This window comes from Schistocerca americana, chromosome 7, assembly GCF_021461395.2.
Source record: "Schistocerca americana isolate TAMUIC-IGC-003095 chromosome 7, iqSchAmer2.1, whole genome shotgun sequence".
Taxonomy (NCBI): Eukaryota; Metazoa; Arthropoda; class Insecta; order Orthoptera; family Acrididae; genus Schistocerca; species Schistocerca americana.
This window is the reverse complement of record NC_060125.1, coordinates 350,182,095-350,198,370: the sequence shown is the minus strand read 5'-3', so window position 1 is coordinate 350,198,370 and position 16,276 is coordinate 350,182,095. Positions and strand designations below refer to the sequence as shown.

Sequence of the window (16,276 nt, the reverse complement as noted above, 5' to 3'; positions counted from 1 at the left end):
ACGATTTAATTATCCCACGTTTATTTTCCGGTTAGGCGTTATTACCTGTTCGTACAACGCGTTTTCCGCGCTACTTCCAGAGTAGAACTTAGGCAGCTGCTTCCGGGGACTGTACAACTGGCCCTAACTAGTGTAGCGGTCTGGCCAAAAGTTTTCTGTCAAAATTTCGTTTTCTTGGATACACCGAGAAGATAATACATAATCTTTCTTACCTGTTATTCCCGTTAGTCGTTTATTTCCATTCTGGTAGTCTGAATCTATGGATTTCGCTGGCAGTTATAACAACGCTGAGCATTCGCTAACCCAGTCAACCACATAAACAGCGATTGGCATTAACCCATTTGGCTTTAGTCCGCTCAGCTCCTATAGCCCCGTCTCCTTCTCTCTGCAGGAAAGTTTATTTCTAGATGCAACGGGGATTCCCTTGGCAGAGTCATCACGTACACGATGCACACATTCAAAAATCAGTTTATGATTCATTCAGATATCAACTTAGAATATGTTTCAAAATCAACAGGGATGCTTTTCAAAATCATATGAGTAATCGACAGACCAACGAGCGCTGGATACTTGGCGCTTTGTGAAACAAGGTTTTTTTTGCTCAAGCATATGAATTTGCTGCTTTATGCTACTGCTTATACAGCTAACAGCAACACTTCTGTAGCGGGAGAAGGTACTACACATGCACGACTCAACTGCGCATGCCCATGAGCCCGCTCGCAACTGCTCAAATGCATCTAATGTAAACAGTTGTGATTCACACTCATCGGAGGCAATTTGTTGTTATGAAGCATTGCATAATCATCCTAATCCTCTAACACATTTTGGTGTTGGCAGACTTTTTTTTTTGACCATTGTATTTTATTATTGTATATGGCGCATTTCACTTGCAACTTAAGTTTTATTTTATTTATTTATTTATTTTTTTTTGCTCTCGTCCATGTTTAATTGCTGCAGTATTATTCCGTAGTGAGGGGATACATGAATATCCTTTATTACAGTATTGTTTCTTACCAGTGAAACTTATAAAAATGTAACTGAAGATTAAAACCAAAAAATTCCCGGAATTCTAAAAAATTTCCGGGTTTTTCCCGGTTTTCTTCCGGATGAAAAAATTCCCGGGTTTTTCCCGGATCTCCCGGTTGTCCCGGGTCGTATACACCCTGGACTACTATATTAAGTACTTACCCAGTTAAAGTTTCACGCAATTAAATAAGCAACCAGTAGTTAAGTTTAACATTAAATACTGGAAATTTGAAATTGAGACATATAATACTGGTGTATGTGACTCGCTGTTGTCAGTGATTAACACTTCAGATGAGGTCGTTCGTCTCGGTGGTCCTTAGTGGAACAACAATACGCTACACAACACTAGCCAAATTGATCCAGACGTATCCCTTATACGAGGGATGCTCAATAGGGTTTACCGGTAACGCGGAAAAGCTTGCAGTGAATAGGGCAGCCATGTACTGCCGCCTGAGAAAACTACGCGTTACACTTTGCATATTCTCAAAGTATTGTTCCTTCTGCTCTCTCAGTTAAGTTGCAGAAGTGAATGGAAGTGGCTATGCATTTTTGGCGTCTACAAACTTCATTACGTCTCGGCATTTCGTGAGCAGCGTTACACGATAAAATGTTGTGTTCGCCTGAACAATGATGAAGTGAAGACAGCTGGTCTGCTATGCTCTCTCGTCAAGCCTGTTTTCCTTGGCACAAGACATTGCAATACAGCCAGGAAAGTTGCGAATTGCTCGAGGACAAGTGGCACCTATTACGGCCTTAACAGAGACAACAATCAATACTAGGGAAGCCATTACTTACAGTGATCCACTTCTGATTATCAGACAGCTTGCATGAATTTTGAGGAAATCGATTGGAATTATTCACATGCTTTTATAGGAACATTTGCACATGTCCAGGGTTGAACATGCTAGATACTACGATTAATTCTGCAGCAAAGGCAAAATCATGTTGATAGTGCCACTATTGAAAATAATGTTTTGAAAATGAAGGTGATGCAGGGAGGCAAAGTATCATCTCTGCAGATGAAACGTGGGTGTATAGTTGTGACCCAGAAATGAAACAGAGTAGCACAGACTGTGTGCAATGTGGCCAACCACCTCCAAATAAAGGTGCATGGACATAACTCTAAGAGCTGGGCAATAGTCATCACATTCTGCAGCTACGAAGGCATGGCATACACTCCTACAGTTCCAAGAGGTGCTATAGACGCTGCAGCGTACTGCGGACAGGACTGGAGCTAACTGATGAAGGATCATATTTCAAAGAAGAGTAAAGAACTTCTTGGGCGTTTGAAGCTTCATCATGATGGTGCCAGATCTCTCATTGCCCAAACTGTGTTAGTGGTTTTGAGCAAAAAACGCATTTGTATAGTACCTCATTTACCTTCCATTTCAGACCTAGCATCGAGTGACCTTTTGCCTCTATCCCACTGCGAAAAATGACCATAGGTGACATCATTTTCATATTGGAAACCTACAAGTGAAGGATTTAGATGTAGTTTGAAGTGCGTGCAATGTAAGGTCTTCCTCACATCTTCCAGGAGTATAACGGTGATGGGACAAACACAATGGGTGGAGAATATACTGAAGATAAAAAAGTGCGAATTAGGAAACTTCTGAAGTAAAATTTTTAGAAAATAGTAAGTACCAATCTTTATTGAACATAACTCGATTATTGTTGTTGTTGTGGTCTTCAGTCCGAAGATTGGCTTGATGCAGTTCTCCATGCTATTCAACCCTGTGGAAGCCTTTTCATTTCCAAATCACTAATGCAACCCACACCCATCTGGACTTGCTTAATGCACTTGTCTCTTGGCCTCCTCTGTAATTTTTACCACCCAACCTTTCCTCCAATATTGAACTGGTAATTAGATTCCTTGACGTCTAAGCATGTATCATATAAACCGACCCCTTCTCTTACTCTTAGTTCCACCGTAAATTTGTTTCAATATTTGAGAGCTGGTTTCCTGAAACCTTACCCAAAAAAGCCATTACAAAGTCAAGTAAGCCATGGATTACTAAGGAAATTAAGATATAGTGTAAGAGAAAGAAGGAAATATATGTACAGGCCAGAATAAGTCAGGACCCGACGTTAGTTGCTTACTACAAAATATATTGTAATATTTTTAAGGGAAGTCATTAAGAAGTCGAGAAGCTTATGTGTTCTGACAGAAATTAATAATGAGGATAATAAGATTAAAACTATATGGAATATTGTCAAACAGTAGATGGGGCAACCTGACAGTGCACAGCATACCATAGCAATAAAGGGAAATGATGGTGTTGTGAGTGGTAACTAACAAGTTGCAATTATTTTTAATAATCACTTTCTGAATGTAGCAGCAAAAATAGGATTAAATGGTTCAGTTGAAGAAGCAAAAAATATGTTAAAAATATCATTCCCTAGGACTTTAGGCCTTTAGAATAGCATCAACATTCGCCACTAAAATCAAGGGAATAATAAATATACCGAAAAACCAGAGCTCATGCAGTGTCGATGGAGTCTCTAACAGAATTTTCAAGTGTTTTTCTAATTTAATAAGTGGAGTCCTTAGTGATATATGTAATGCTTCACTGGCATGGGGAATTTTTCCAGACAGATTGATACACGCAGTTGTCAAACCTCATCATAAGAAAGGGGACAAGAGTGACTTAAATAATTATAGACCAATCTCATTGCTGACTACATTTTCTAAAATATTCGAAAAAGTTATGTATTGAAGAGTAGTCTCACATTTAAGTGAAAGTAATTTACTCAGCATGTCACAGTTCGGATCCTGGAAGGGTTACTCGACTGAGAATGCTATCTACACATTTACCCATCAAATAGTACAAGCCCTAAATAACAAATTATCGCCAGTTGGTATTTTTTGTGATCTTTCCACACATTTACCCATTAAATAGTACAAGCTCTAAATAACAAATTATCACCAGTTGATATGTTTTGTGATCTTTCCAATGCATTTGACAGTGTGGATTATGTTACACTCTTAAAAAAACTCAGGTTTTATGGAATTGAAGGCCACACACACAGCTCGTTTGAATCATACTTAACGAACAGAAAGCAAAAAGTTGTGCTGAATAACTCAAATAATGTTGGGAGGGTGGTAAATTCTAGTGAATGGGGAGTTGTCACAAAGGGAGTCTCACAGGGTTCAATTTTGGGTCCTCTGCTGTTCCTTATTCATGTGAATTGCCTCTCACTTAACGTTCAGCAAGAAGAACAAATACTTTTTGCACATGAGACGAGTGTTATAATAAATCCCACTCCAGAAAAAGCAGTTGAAGATATTGTTAAGGATGTTTTTCAAGTAATTATTAAATGGTTCTCAGAAAATGGACTCTCCCTTAATTTTGAAAAAACTCACTATATCCAGTTCTGTACACCGAATAGTCATACCGACAATTGATGTAGTATATGAACAGGGCTCAGTTAACAGGGTACATTCCTCCAAATTTTTGGGTGTTCACATTGATGACAACTTGAACTGAAAGAAGCATATTACTGAGCTTCTCAAACAATTAAGTTCAGCTTCTTTTGGTCTTCGTATAATCGCTAGTCTTGGTAATAAACAGATCAGACTCCTGACGTACTTAGCATATTTCCACTCAATAATGTCTTATGGAATAGTTTTCTGGGGTAACTCACCACTTAGACATAAAGTATTGATTGCACAAAAGAGAGCAGTGAGAATAGTGAGTGGTGTTCACCCAAGGACGTCATGTAGGCACCTTTTCAAGGAGTTAGGTATTTTAACTGCACCATCAGAGTACATATATTTGCTAATGAAATTTGTTATAAATAATTAATCTCAATTCGCAGAAAACAGTGATGCTCATACGTACAACACTAGATGGAAAAATGACCTTTACTATCCGTTACTAAAGTTGTCAGTTGCTCAAAAAGGAATACATTATTCAACAAAACAAAAATCTTTGATCATTTGCCCAACAACATAAAGTGTCTGCCAGGTAGCAGATCAAGTTTTAAATTTAGCTTAAAATCATTTCTTTTGGACAATTCCTTCTATTCCATGGACGAGTTTCTGTTTCAAAACTAGTAAAAAAATGTACCTCTAAATGTAGTTGCATGTAAAGAACTAAAACTTTCAGTAATATTAATTATAGCACTATTCATGTGTGCATATATATCTTGTAATCTTACTTGTTCCACATCATATCAATAAAATAATAGTGAAAATGATCTAAGGAACGTGACATTACTAAACTAAACCATCTGGACGTGCATCCACTCATCTCTTGGTCTCCTCTGTAATTTTTACCGCCCACACTTTCCTCCAATATTGAATTGGTAATTAGATTCCTTGTTGTCTCAGCATGTGTTATATAAACCGATCCCTTCTCTTAATCATGTTAGGATATAAACTCCTTTTCTCAAAATTCTATTCAGTATCTCCTCATTGGTTACGTTATCTGCACACCTAATTTCAGCGTTTTTTTGTAACACCATATTTCAAGAGCTTCTAGTCCTTTCTTGGCTGAACTGCTTATCATCCACGTTTCAGTTTCGTACATGGCTGTACTCTAGACAAATGCCATCAAAAAAGACTTCCTAACACATATAAAACTCGATGTTAGCAAATTTTTCTTCTTCAGAAACGCTTTTTCGACATTGCCATTTCTCATCTGGTATCCACTCTACTTTGGTCATCATCAGTTATTTTACTGTCCAAGTAGCACAGCTGATCTCCTACTTTTAGTGTCTCATTCATAATGTAATTCTCTCAGCATCGCCTGATTTATTTCGACAACATTCCCTTACCATAGTTTTGCTTTTGTTAATGTTCAACACTACCCATTCCGTTCAGCTGCACTTCCGAGTGCTTTGCTGTCTCTGAGAGAATTACAATGTCATCGGCATATCTCAATTTTTATTTCCTCTCCCTGAACTTTAATTCCCTTTCTAAATATCTCCTTGCTTTCCTTAATAGCTTGCTTGGATAACACTGGGCACAGGTTACAACCATTTCTCACTACCTTCTCAACCACTGCTTCCCCTTCGTCCACTTCGACTCATACAGTTGCCAAGTGATGTCTTTACACGTTTTAAATAACCTTTAGCTCCCAGTGTTTTATGCCTGCTACCTTCAGAAATTTAAAGAGTGTATTTCAGTCAACATTGTCAAAAGCTATCTCCAAATCTACAGATGATATAAAGGCAGGTTTCTCATTTGTTGACCTATCTTCTAAGACGAGCCTTACGGTCAATATAGCCACAGTTCACTGTCCTGATATTACAAATGATTGAAGCGATTTCACAGCTCTACAATAACTTTATTATTTGAGATATTTTCACAATGCTTTGCACACACATACAAAAACTCAAAAAGTTTTTTTGGGTATTCACGAATATTCGATATGTGCCCCTTTAGTGATTCGGCAGACATCAAGCCGATAATGAAGTTCCTCCCACACTCGGCGCAGCATGTCCCCATCAACGAGTTCGAAAGCATCGTTGATGCGAGCTCGCAGTTCTGGCACGTTTCTTGGTAGAGGAGGTTTAAACACTGAATCTTTCACATAACCCCACAGAAAGTAATCGCATGGGGTTAAGTCGGTTGCTTCATCACTGAAAACAAGTTTCGCACTGAACGCATCCTCTTCCATGAGCTGTTGCAACCGCGCCGAAAATTCAAAGCGTTTGACTTTGTCATCGGGTGTCAGGGCTTGTAGCAATTGTAAACGGTAAGGCTTCTGCTTTAGCCTTTTCCGTAAGATTTTCCAAACCGTCGGCTGTGGTACGTTTAGCTCCCTGCTTGCTTTATTCGTCGACTTCCGCGGGCTACGAGTGAAACTTGCCCGCACGCGTTCAACCGTTTCTTCGCTCACTGCAGGCCGTCCCGTTGATTTCCCCTTACAGAGGCATCCAGAAGCTTTAAACTGCGCATACCATCGCCGAATGGAGTTAGCAGTTGGTGGATCTTTGTAGAACTTCGTCCTGAAGTGTCGTTGCACTGTTATGACTGATTGATGTGAGTGCATTTCAAGCACGACATACGCTTTCTCGGCTCCTGTCGCCATTTTGTCTCACTGCGCTCTCGAGCGCTCTGGCGGCAGAAACCTGAAGTGCGGCTTCAGCCGAACAAAACTTTATGAGTTTTTCTACGTATCTGTAGTGTGTCGTGACCATATGTCAATGAATGGAGCTACAGTGAATTTATGAAATCGCTTCAATCATTTGTAATAGCCCTGTATATGTAGTTCCCCTCTTCCACTACGCATTTGCCTAGGGTGCCAATTTGCATTCAAGAAGATGTCCTCAACATTCATTGCTTGAATGTGGAACTTATTTTTACTTTTGACGTTCTCCAAAAACAAACGATACTTTAGGTTGGACTGGCACTGCATTTTTGCTTAAATTTATACTTAGTTTTCAGGCAAAGAAGCTTACCTTATCAGCTGCTGAACTGCGGCTTCACTTAACTGCCGCTCACTGTGGGCATTGGCGGTTTCGGTCAGCATTTGAACTGAGACTGTTGGTGGATTCTCATACAACTTGACGAAATTATATGTCTTCCTGTTGAAGATATACGAGACGGAAACATCAATCTGAGTGAAGTTCTCATGGCGTATCTGAAACACAAACACATATGTTCGTAATATAAGCACTATCCTATAACCAGACCCAGCAGGCTGGCCGCTGTGGCCTAGCGGTTCTAGGCGCTACAGTCTGGAACCGAGCGACCGCTACGGTCGCAGGTTCGAATCCTGCCTCGGGCATGGATGTGTGTGATGTCCTTAGGTTAGTTAGGTTTAAGTAGTTCTAAGTTCTAGGGGACTGATGACCTCAGAAGTTAAGTCCCATAGTGCTCAGAGCTATTTGAACCAACCAGACCCAGCAACTATAGTACAGTTGACAACAGTTAAAAAGAAATGTAGCTTTAAAATGCATGATGAATCGTTTCTTATTTCTCTGAATGTGTAAAAGTAATTTTCAATATCAGTTGAAATTTATTGTCTTCAGCAATAGCCATATTCACGCCTCGACTTAAGATGCACTGTTCGTTCCTTTGACCAATAGTTTTGAGATACTTAAGGATGTGAGACGTGTTAGGAGAAACAATTATATAGAGTGTATTTTACAATGCCTACTGCAGGATACTACACGATGTTGAAGGGAGAATGTCCGGTCATATAAATGTGACCACCTGTCACATGTCTAAAAACCATTATTTGCAGCGTGGACCGGTGCGAGAACTGCAGGAAGAGCGTCTGTGAGGTTATAGAAGGTACCGACTCCATTGGTGTGGGTAGATGTGCTGGGTTTCTCGGTTGAGGACCCATGGCGGAACATCTCGATATAGATTGTCCCACGGACTCTTGGTTAGTTTTAAATTCTGGGAGTTTGGTGGCCAGGGAAGTATAGTAAACGCTTCCCGGTGCTCTTTGAACAACCCACGTACACTGCGAGCTGTATGACACGTGCATTGTCGTGCTGGTAGATGACATCGTTCCACAGGAAGAAAAGAAATGGCATATAGGGGTGGACCTGGTCCCAAGAATAAATGCAGCCTATTTTTGATCCATTGTGCCTTGCAGAATGGCAAGATCACCCAGGGAGGCCACGAAAACAATCCTCAGACTATAACGGCTCCCTTCTTCGACCAGGATCCCTCCGACGATTTCTGCAGGATGTTTGCTTTCAGATGTTTCTAGCTGTGTATGCCAACTGATCCGCCGTCTGTCCATTGGAGTGTAAAACGTGATTCATCCGAAAAGGTCCCTATCGCCCTCACTACACGTCCAGCTGTGTTACTGGCGCGCCAGTTCCAGCCTTCGTCGTGATGAGAGGCAGAGAGTGTGGATGCTTTAATCAGGAGCCTGTTGCGGACGCCCATACGCAACAATGTTCACGGTCGTCGAGGACACACTGTTGGTTGCCCTTTGGTTCATCTGGCAGGTTAGTTGCTCAATAATTGCTCCTCTATTTACCTGTACACATCTCCACAGCCATCCGCCACAAATTTCATCCATGGCCTGTACTGCACGACTGTTGCCTCGGTGCCAGTTCTGGACAGCACTATTTTGCCATACACGGTGCACGTTGTTCCACAAAATTTCGGGCGAACTGCAGGATGTTTGTGTTGTGTACATAGTTCCACATAGTCAGCGAGTACACAACTTTCCCACTAGAGCAAGCCCCGCTAAGCACAACAGCGCAGGTGCAGCACTCGTCCGTCTCTGCACTACGAGATGGCGCTGCCTTAGAGACGGACCAAATTCTGCTTCCGCCGATCCGGGTATTCATATGTAACGCAGCCAATGAGATCACTGCTAACTTAGAACCTTTTCTCCCTGTGGATCACACTCGCGCAGTGATACCTGAACGCGTGAGGTATTAAACGAGTGTACAGACCTCCGATTAGTCAGTCTGCATTTGTCTGCACCGGTCTGTACCACTCTGCATTTGTCTGTCCCAGTCTATAGTCAAGTTTCAGTCTGCGCCTAATAAGATTACCATATTCCTGTACATAGCCATGAAGATAAATGAATAGACACTTTGTCAAGTATCAGAGATATGTGAGAATATGACTAACGTACCAAGACCAAAGGTACTTCAGATTGTCAATTGTAAACAGCATCCAGAATCAAGTTACGTAATGTCTATGCTTTTTATTATTTTAATAAATGTGTGTGAAAATTAATCAAATTCTGTTTAAAGTTGGTCACCGTCAATCTGCTACTCTAAGCGTGCAAGTGGCATTTCTATCGTCTGACCTAACGGCAGAAGATAAACACGCCACGATAAGTCCACGAGACATATTGCTGACACTCGCCTACTTCGTTAGAGCGACAAGTCAAATAATCTGATGGTGTGTGTACCGAAGGTTTTACAGTACGCACACCACAGTTTGCAACTTCCTGCCACAATATTTCGGCGCAGAGTCTTCTCGCCATCTTCAGGTGATACTGGCGAACACTCCCTGAGCTCTGGAATTTTGTTCCCCTCCGGCACATGCGTGGTGGATTCACTTGTCGTTCCGCGTGCACTACTTGAGCGCGTTCGATTCTGCTGCGTCGCGTGCCCTCCGTGGTGAAAACTCGCCGCATCGATGTCAATTCGATTGTCTTCCTGTGGTTCCATCACAGACCTATGCCGGCTACTGAGGACACGAAGTTTTTCGACAATTGGATTCCATGCCGAATTCAACTGCTAACCGCCGTCACGATTAATAAGAGACTCATTGTCAGACAGCCGTATTTCCACGGATTCATTAATAATGCGGCAAATTTTATATATAGCAAACGACGCGTACTGTGCAGGATCGCATTCTAGAACATCAGCGGCATACTCGCCTTCTTCAGCCTTGTAAGTCTGCCATCGCAGAACACTGTATTTCCACAGGTCATGCTATGAATTACAATGAGACAAAAATTGTGGCCCATACATCTAACTTTTGGAGTTCTGTTATTAACGAATCCATGGAAATACGGCTATCTGACAATGAGTCTCTTATTAATCATGACAGCGGTTACCAGTTGAATTCGGCATGGAATCCAACTGTCGAAAAATTTCGTGTCCTCCGTAGCCGGCGTAGGTCTGTGATGGAACCGCAGGATGACACTCGAATTGACATCGATGCGGCGAGTTTTCACCACGGAGGTCGCGCGACGCAGCAGACTCGAACGCGCTCAAGCAGCGCACGCGGAACGACAGGTGAATCCACCACGCATGTGCCGGAGGGGCCTTAAATACCAGAACTCAGGGAGTGTTCGCCAGTATCACCTGAAGATGGCCAGAAGACTCTGCGCCGAAATATTGTGACAGGAAGTTGCAAACATCACGCAGTTCGCCCGAAATTTTGTGGAACAATATGTACGCCGGGAAAGTTTTATATCTCACGGTGCACGTTAATCAAGGCGGCACGCGAACTAGTTTACAGACTTAGTCGTTTCGGATATGCTTCCATCTTTGGCCCGAAAGCCAATGATTATGACCTTTTGGACGTCTGATAAATCGCTGCGTTTTCGCACTACGACAACGACTGCACTGTTCTCTGTGGACTCCCGAGACGCTTTATATGCCCTCCACTGCTAGTGCTGCCACCTGCCACCAGAAGGTGGTTATTGGACGTCGACGTCGAACTTAAGCCGTAACCACTGGACCGTGTAGATACAGTTCAGAAATCTACCGTCCTAATGTAAAATAAGTAGGAATACTGGATCACTTTCAGATCTCTTGCTTCACGCTACGGACACAAACTAAGAAGAGGACACCGTCGTCAGTACTGTTTTCGGTTGACAACAACAAACGTAGAGAGAAACTGATACGTCCACAATTAAGGAGTTTCACTTTGCTCCCTTATTCCTGCTATTGATTCTGTGACCTGATTTATTGGCTTGAAAGACAGGTATATTGTAACCTCGCCACAATATTTTGTTTCTGTCTGAAATTTAGCCCAACTTTATCTCCCGCTTATAAAATCTATGCATTATCAAAAACCATGTACCCACAAACTATTATCCAATTTGCACAAGTATGCTACACTTTGAGTAAACAGAATCTGATATAAACTGAATTGTAACTGATCTGAATGCAACTTGACTTTATGTTAAATGCGCTACTCAAGTAAGACAATTATCTGCCCCTAATCAAAATTTCTACTTACCTCGCATCTTGACAAAATTGTTGCAAATTCCTCGAAAACACAACAACAAACAGCAAGCAGGCTGCGTCTAAGTTATACTTCTCTTTCTAAATACGTATTCAAACAGTTGCATGTGGTAATGCGTAATGACAAAAAGTGGGGTGGGGAGAGTAACTATTCCTATGAAATGATATTCCAAGACAACGATTTCAGAATGAAGTATGAATTCAAAAATACAGAGTAAAACTTCGCGTGATCTTTACGTATAACATTGGTGTGAACAATATTACGCTTAACAAAGTCAACAACGATTTATATAAGGGTACAATGTTCACAGATAATTTCTGTAAAAACCAGACAGCTTAGTCAGTTAATATGTTAACGCATCAGTCAGGGAAGTAGGATAGTCTTTCTCTCAGCTCTAAGCAAGTCGACTAGCTGACCATAATCATTCCTAGCTGCGCAGTGCTACAGTCTTACCTCAAACTACTTCTCTTAAAAAATAATAACATTATTCAAAATTTATATTCTTTTCACTTTCCAATATATGCATCATATTCATCCTTGCTGTCATTTCTTCATCTAACAGATACAATAACAAGTCCACACAACAGTACTAAATACGTCCATTACCTACTACACTTCAACTAAAAAAGTATCAGACTGCGCAGAGGTAAAGACCGCGCCACAACAAGACCAAAGATTGTTGAACATTAACGTAAATTGCTCTCTCTCTGACGTGTACATCGATATCATACAAAAACTAAATTGACATGACATGACTACCATACAATATTACTTACGGCAAATTCCATTTAGGAATAAATAAATTGTGAAGCAATAGTTAGTACAACCAGATGTTTGAATCAGCTTCTGTAAGATGATCTGGCATACACCCCACAAGTAAATGGTATTATACGCTTCCCCAAACCGGGAAAGGCACGCGGGAAATAGACTATCGTTATGTTTCTATATGAGATCTTTAAATTTACAGCCATTGTCATTTCACAAGGTGTATGTCGAGTGGCAGAGGAAGGAGGTTAAAACACGTTTCCTTAATCTTCTAGAACGCACGCTTTCGGAAATTGGAGGGTAAACCACTCTGTGACGCATAACGCGTTGACAGAACTAAATTGTGACGAAATGCGTTCCTCTCCCTTAGATCTTATCTACATCTTCTCATTTATCCTATCTCCTCATCTCAACGCTACCTTCAGTCTTCCTTACACTGACAGTACCGTTTAGAATTCCATCCTATGGTTGTCTGTATGTTCCGAGCATAGTTGTGGGGTTGGGAAAGACCCTTCGTGGTTCGACAGCCGTTTTCGAAATCTGCTACTAAAGTAAATGTAAAAGTAGCCAAACCCTAACAGACAAATAAAAGCTGAACGCAGCCAAAATTAACGCAAGGTGCGCCATGCGTGAAGCGTAAACGAATTCAAACGTAAAATTGCATCTACCGACTTCAAATAATATCCGAAGGTTTGGTCTTACCTTAAAGCGGTAAACGGGTCGAAGCCATACATCTAGAGACTCTTTGAACTTAATGGCATCGAAAGGTGGAATGACAGATAGAACGCCGAAATACTAAACGTCTTTTTGCGCAACTGTTCGCCAAAGAAAGGTCAGGCTGTAGTTCCTTCTTTAAAACACCGCACGTACATAAACGGGCAGAAATTGGAATAAGTGACCATGGTGTAGACAAGCAACTGAAATCGCTCAACAAAGGGCAGGTCACTGGACATGATGGGATGCCAATACAGTTCTAAGAGGGATAATTCTCTGTTTTTGTCTCCGATCAGTCGCAGAATTGGAATTCACAGTGGAAATCAATAATATTTTATTTGCAACATTTAGCTACATCTGCCAGCTACTTCTCCACATAATCGCCGCTCCAACTTAGTCACTTGTCGTAGTGAGGTACCAATTTTCCAGTCTTCTTCCCATAGAAGAACCTGTGATTTCCGCCAATTCCCTACTTTCGTCTAAATGTCGTTGTCCATGCCAGCGGCTCGTGAGAGCGAAGAGATGAAAATCAGAGGGAGCCAAATGCGGCCTGCAGGGTAGGTGCCCAAACAGTTCCCATCGTAACCGCAGTACCTTCTTGCAGTAAGGGGCCAAGAAATGTCATGATGAAGGAAACACGTCGCAGTTACGGTATATGAACTGCATGAAATCCAACGAAAGCCCTCAGCAGGATTTCATACTTGGTGGAAGACACGATTTTATAAACATACTCACGAGTTTACTGTGCACTCAGAACTGAAAATAGTAATAAGACGCGATTGGCGAGCATTCTACAGGCACTGCGTAACACACTGCGCATAGCTTCACCGGATTTTCACTCTGTTCTTAATTCCGCAATCAATAGGGGGTTAAAAACACTAGCCCTTGTACACAGAGCATGCAAAGGGACTTTCCGCCCTTGTAACAGCAGTGTACCGCAAGTCTCTGGAGGAGCGAAGTGTTGCTGATGATTGGAAAAGAGCAGACGTCATTTCAATTTATAAGAAAGGTCGTCGAACAGATGCACAAATATATAGGTCTGTTGTAGAATTCTGGAACACGCTTTATGCACGCACATTTCTGGAGCAGTAAATCTCGTCTGCAGGAATCAACATAAGTTCCGAAAACAGCTATGGTGTAAAACCCAGGTCACACTGTTCGTCAACGAGACCCAGAAAGCAGGAGATACCGATGCCCATGTTGATGATGTGTTCCTTGACTTCTGGAACACTTCGATACAATTCGGCACTGTCGCCTAATGAAAAAAATAAGAGTGAGCGTAATGTCAGACCAGCAGTGTGACTGGCTGATGAGTTTCTAGCAAAAAAAAAAAAAAAAAAAAAAAAAAAAACACAGAGCACGACATTCTCAATTAACAGAAGTCTTCAGGCATAAAACTAACTGCGAGTGTATTCCAAGGGCCTATTGCAATGTACACTGAAGAGCCAAATATTGTGTAGGGCCCCCGCGAGCACCCAGAAGTGCCGCAAGACGACGTGGCATGGACTCCAATAATGTCTGTACTTCTAGAGGGAATTGACACCATGAATCCTGCAGAGCTACCCATAAATCCGTAAGAGTACGCAGGGGTGGAGATCTCCTCTGAGGAGCACCTTGCAAGTCATTCCAGATATGCTCAATAATGTTCATGTCTAGGGAGTTTGGTGGCCAGCAACAGTGTTTAAACTCAGAAGTGAGTTCCTGGAGCCACTCTGTAGCAATTCTGGATGCGTGGGGTGTCGCATTGTCCTGCTGGAATTGCCCAAGCCCGCCGGAATGCACAATGGACAGGAGTAGATACAGGCGATCGGACAGGATGCTTACGTAGCTGTCACCTGTCAGTGTCGTATCAGGGGACCCATATCACTCCAACTGCGCACGCTCCACACCATTACATAGCCAAATGGGTCAAATGGCTCTGAGCACTATGGGACTTAACTTCTGAGGTCATCAGTCTCCTAGAACTTAGAACTACTTAAACCTAACTAACCTAAAGACATCACACACATCCATGCCCGAGGCAGGATTCGAACCTGGGACCGTAGCGGTCGCGCGGTTCCAGACTGAAGCGCCTAGAACCGCTCGGCCACTTCGGCCGGCTGAGCAGTCCTCTGCTGACATGCAGGGTCCATGGATTCATGACGTTTTCTCCGAACCCGTACACGTCCACCCGCTCGATACAATTTGAAACGAGACTTGTCCGACCAGGCAACATGTTTCCAGTCAACAACAGTCCAATGTCGGTGTTGACAGACCCAGGCGAGGCTTAAAGCTTAGTGTCGTGCAGTCATAAAGGGTACACGAGCGGGCCTTTGGTCCCGGAAGCTCATATCCATGATGTTCCGTTGAATAGTTCGCATGCTGACACTTGTTGATGGCCCAGCATTGAAATCTGCAGCAATTTGCGGAAGGGCTGCACTTCTGTCGCGGTGAACGATTCTCTTCACTCGTCGTTGGTCCCGTTCTTGCAGGATCTTTTTCCGGCCGCAGCCTTGTCGGAAATTTGATGGTTTACCGGATTCCTGATATTCATCGTACACTCGTGAAATGGTCGCACGGGAAAGTCCTCACTTCATCGCTACCTGGGAGATTATGTGTCCCATCGCTCGTACGCCGACTGTAACACCACGTTCAAATTCACTTAAATTTTGGTAACCTGCCATTGTGGAAGCAGTAACCGATCTAACAACTGCGCCAGACACTTGTCTTATAAAGGCGTTGCCGACCGCAGCGCCGAATTCTGCCTGTTTACATATCTGTGTATTTGAATACGCATGCCTATACCAGTTTCTTTGGCGCTTCAGTGTATATAGTGTGCAATTTAACTGAATAGAAACAAGCTTCAACGCCATTACTACAATATTTCACAGTTTATAGGTGTATGGGTCGGGAAGAGTATCAAGAAGGAAAGACAAGGTTTTGATGGGCCCTTTATATCAATAGCTCATCAAGAGATTACAAGTTGAGTAAGGCAAAATAAATTTAAAATGCATTTAAGTGGAAAAATACCTAAAATAGTTACAATATGGATAACAAAAATTACATCGCTTCAAATTTCGACGAAGTCCGATAGAATGGTACGTACACACACACACACACACACACACACACACACACATATATATGTATATATATATA

At 42.0% G+C, this 16,276-nt stretch overlaps 1 protein-coding gene across 1 annotated transcript in view; it reads right to left on the bottom strand.

The window, feature by feature from the left end:
- LOC124622173 (UDP-glucosyltransferase 2-like) overlaps window positions 1-16,276 on the bottom strand; it is a 143,914-nt gene that overhangs the window by 85,450 nt on the left and 42,188 nt on the right. Inside the window, exon 3 of the mRNA XM_047147817.1 lies at window positions 7,435-7,616. Coding sequence (XP_047003773.1) covers window positions 7,435-7,616 — 182 coding nt within the window. The remainder of the gene's footprint in view (window positions 1-7,434; window positions 7,617-16,276) is intronic.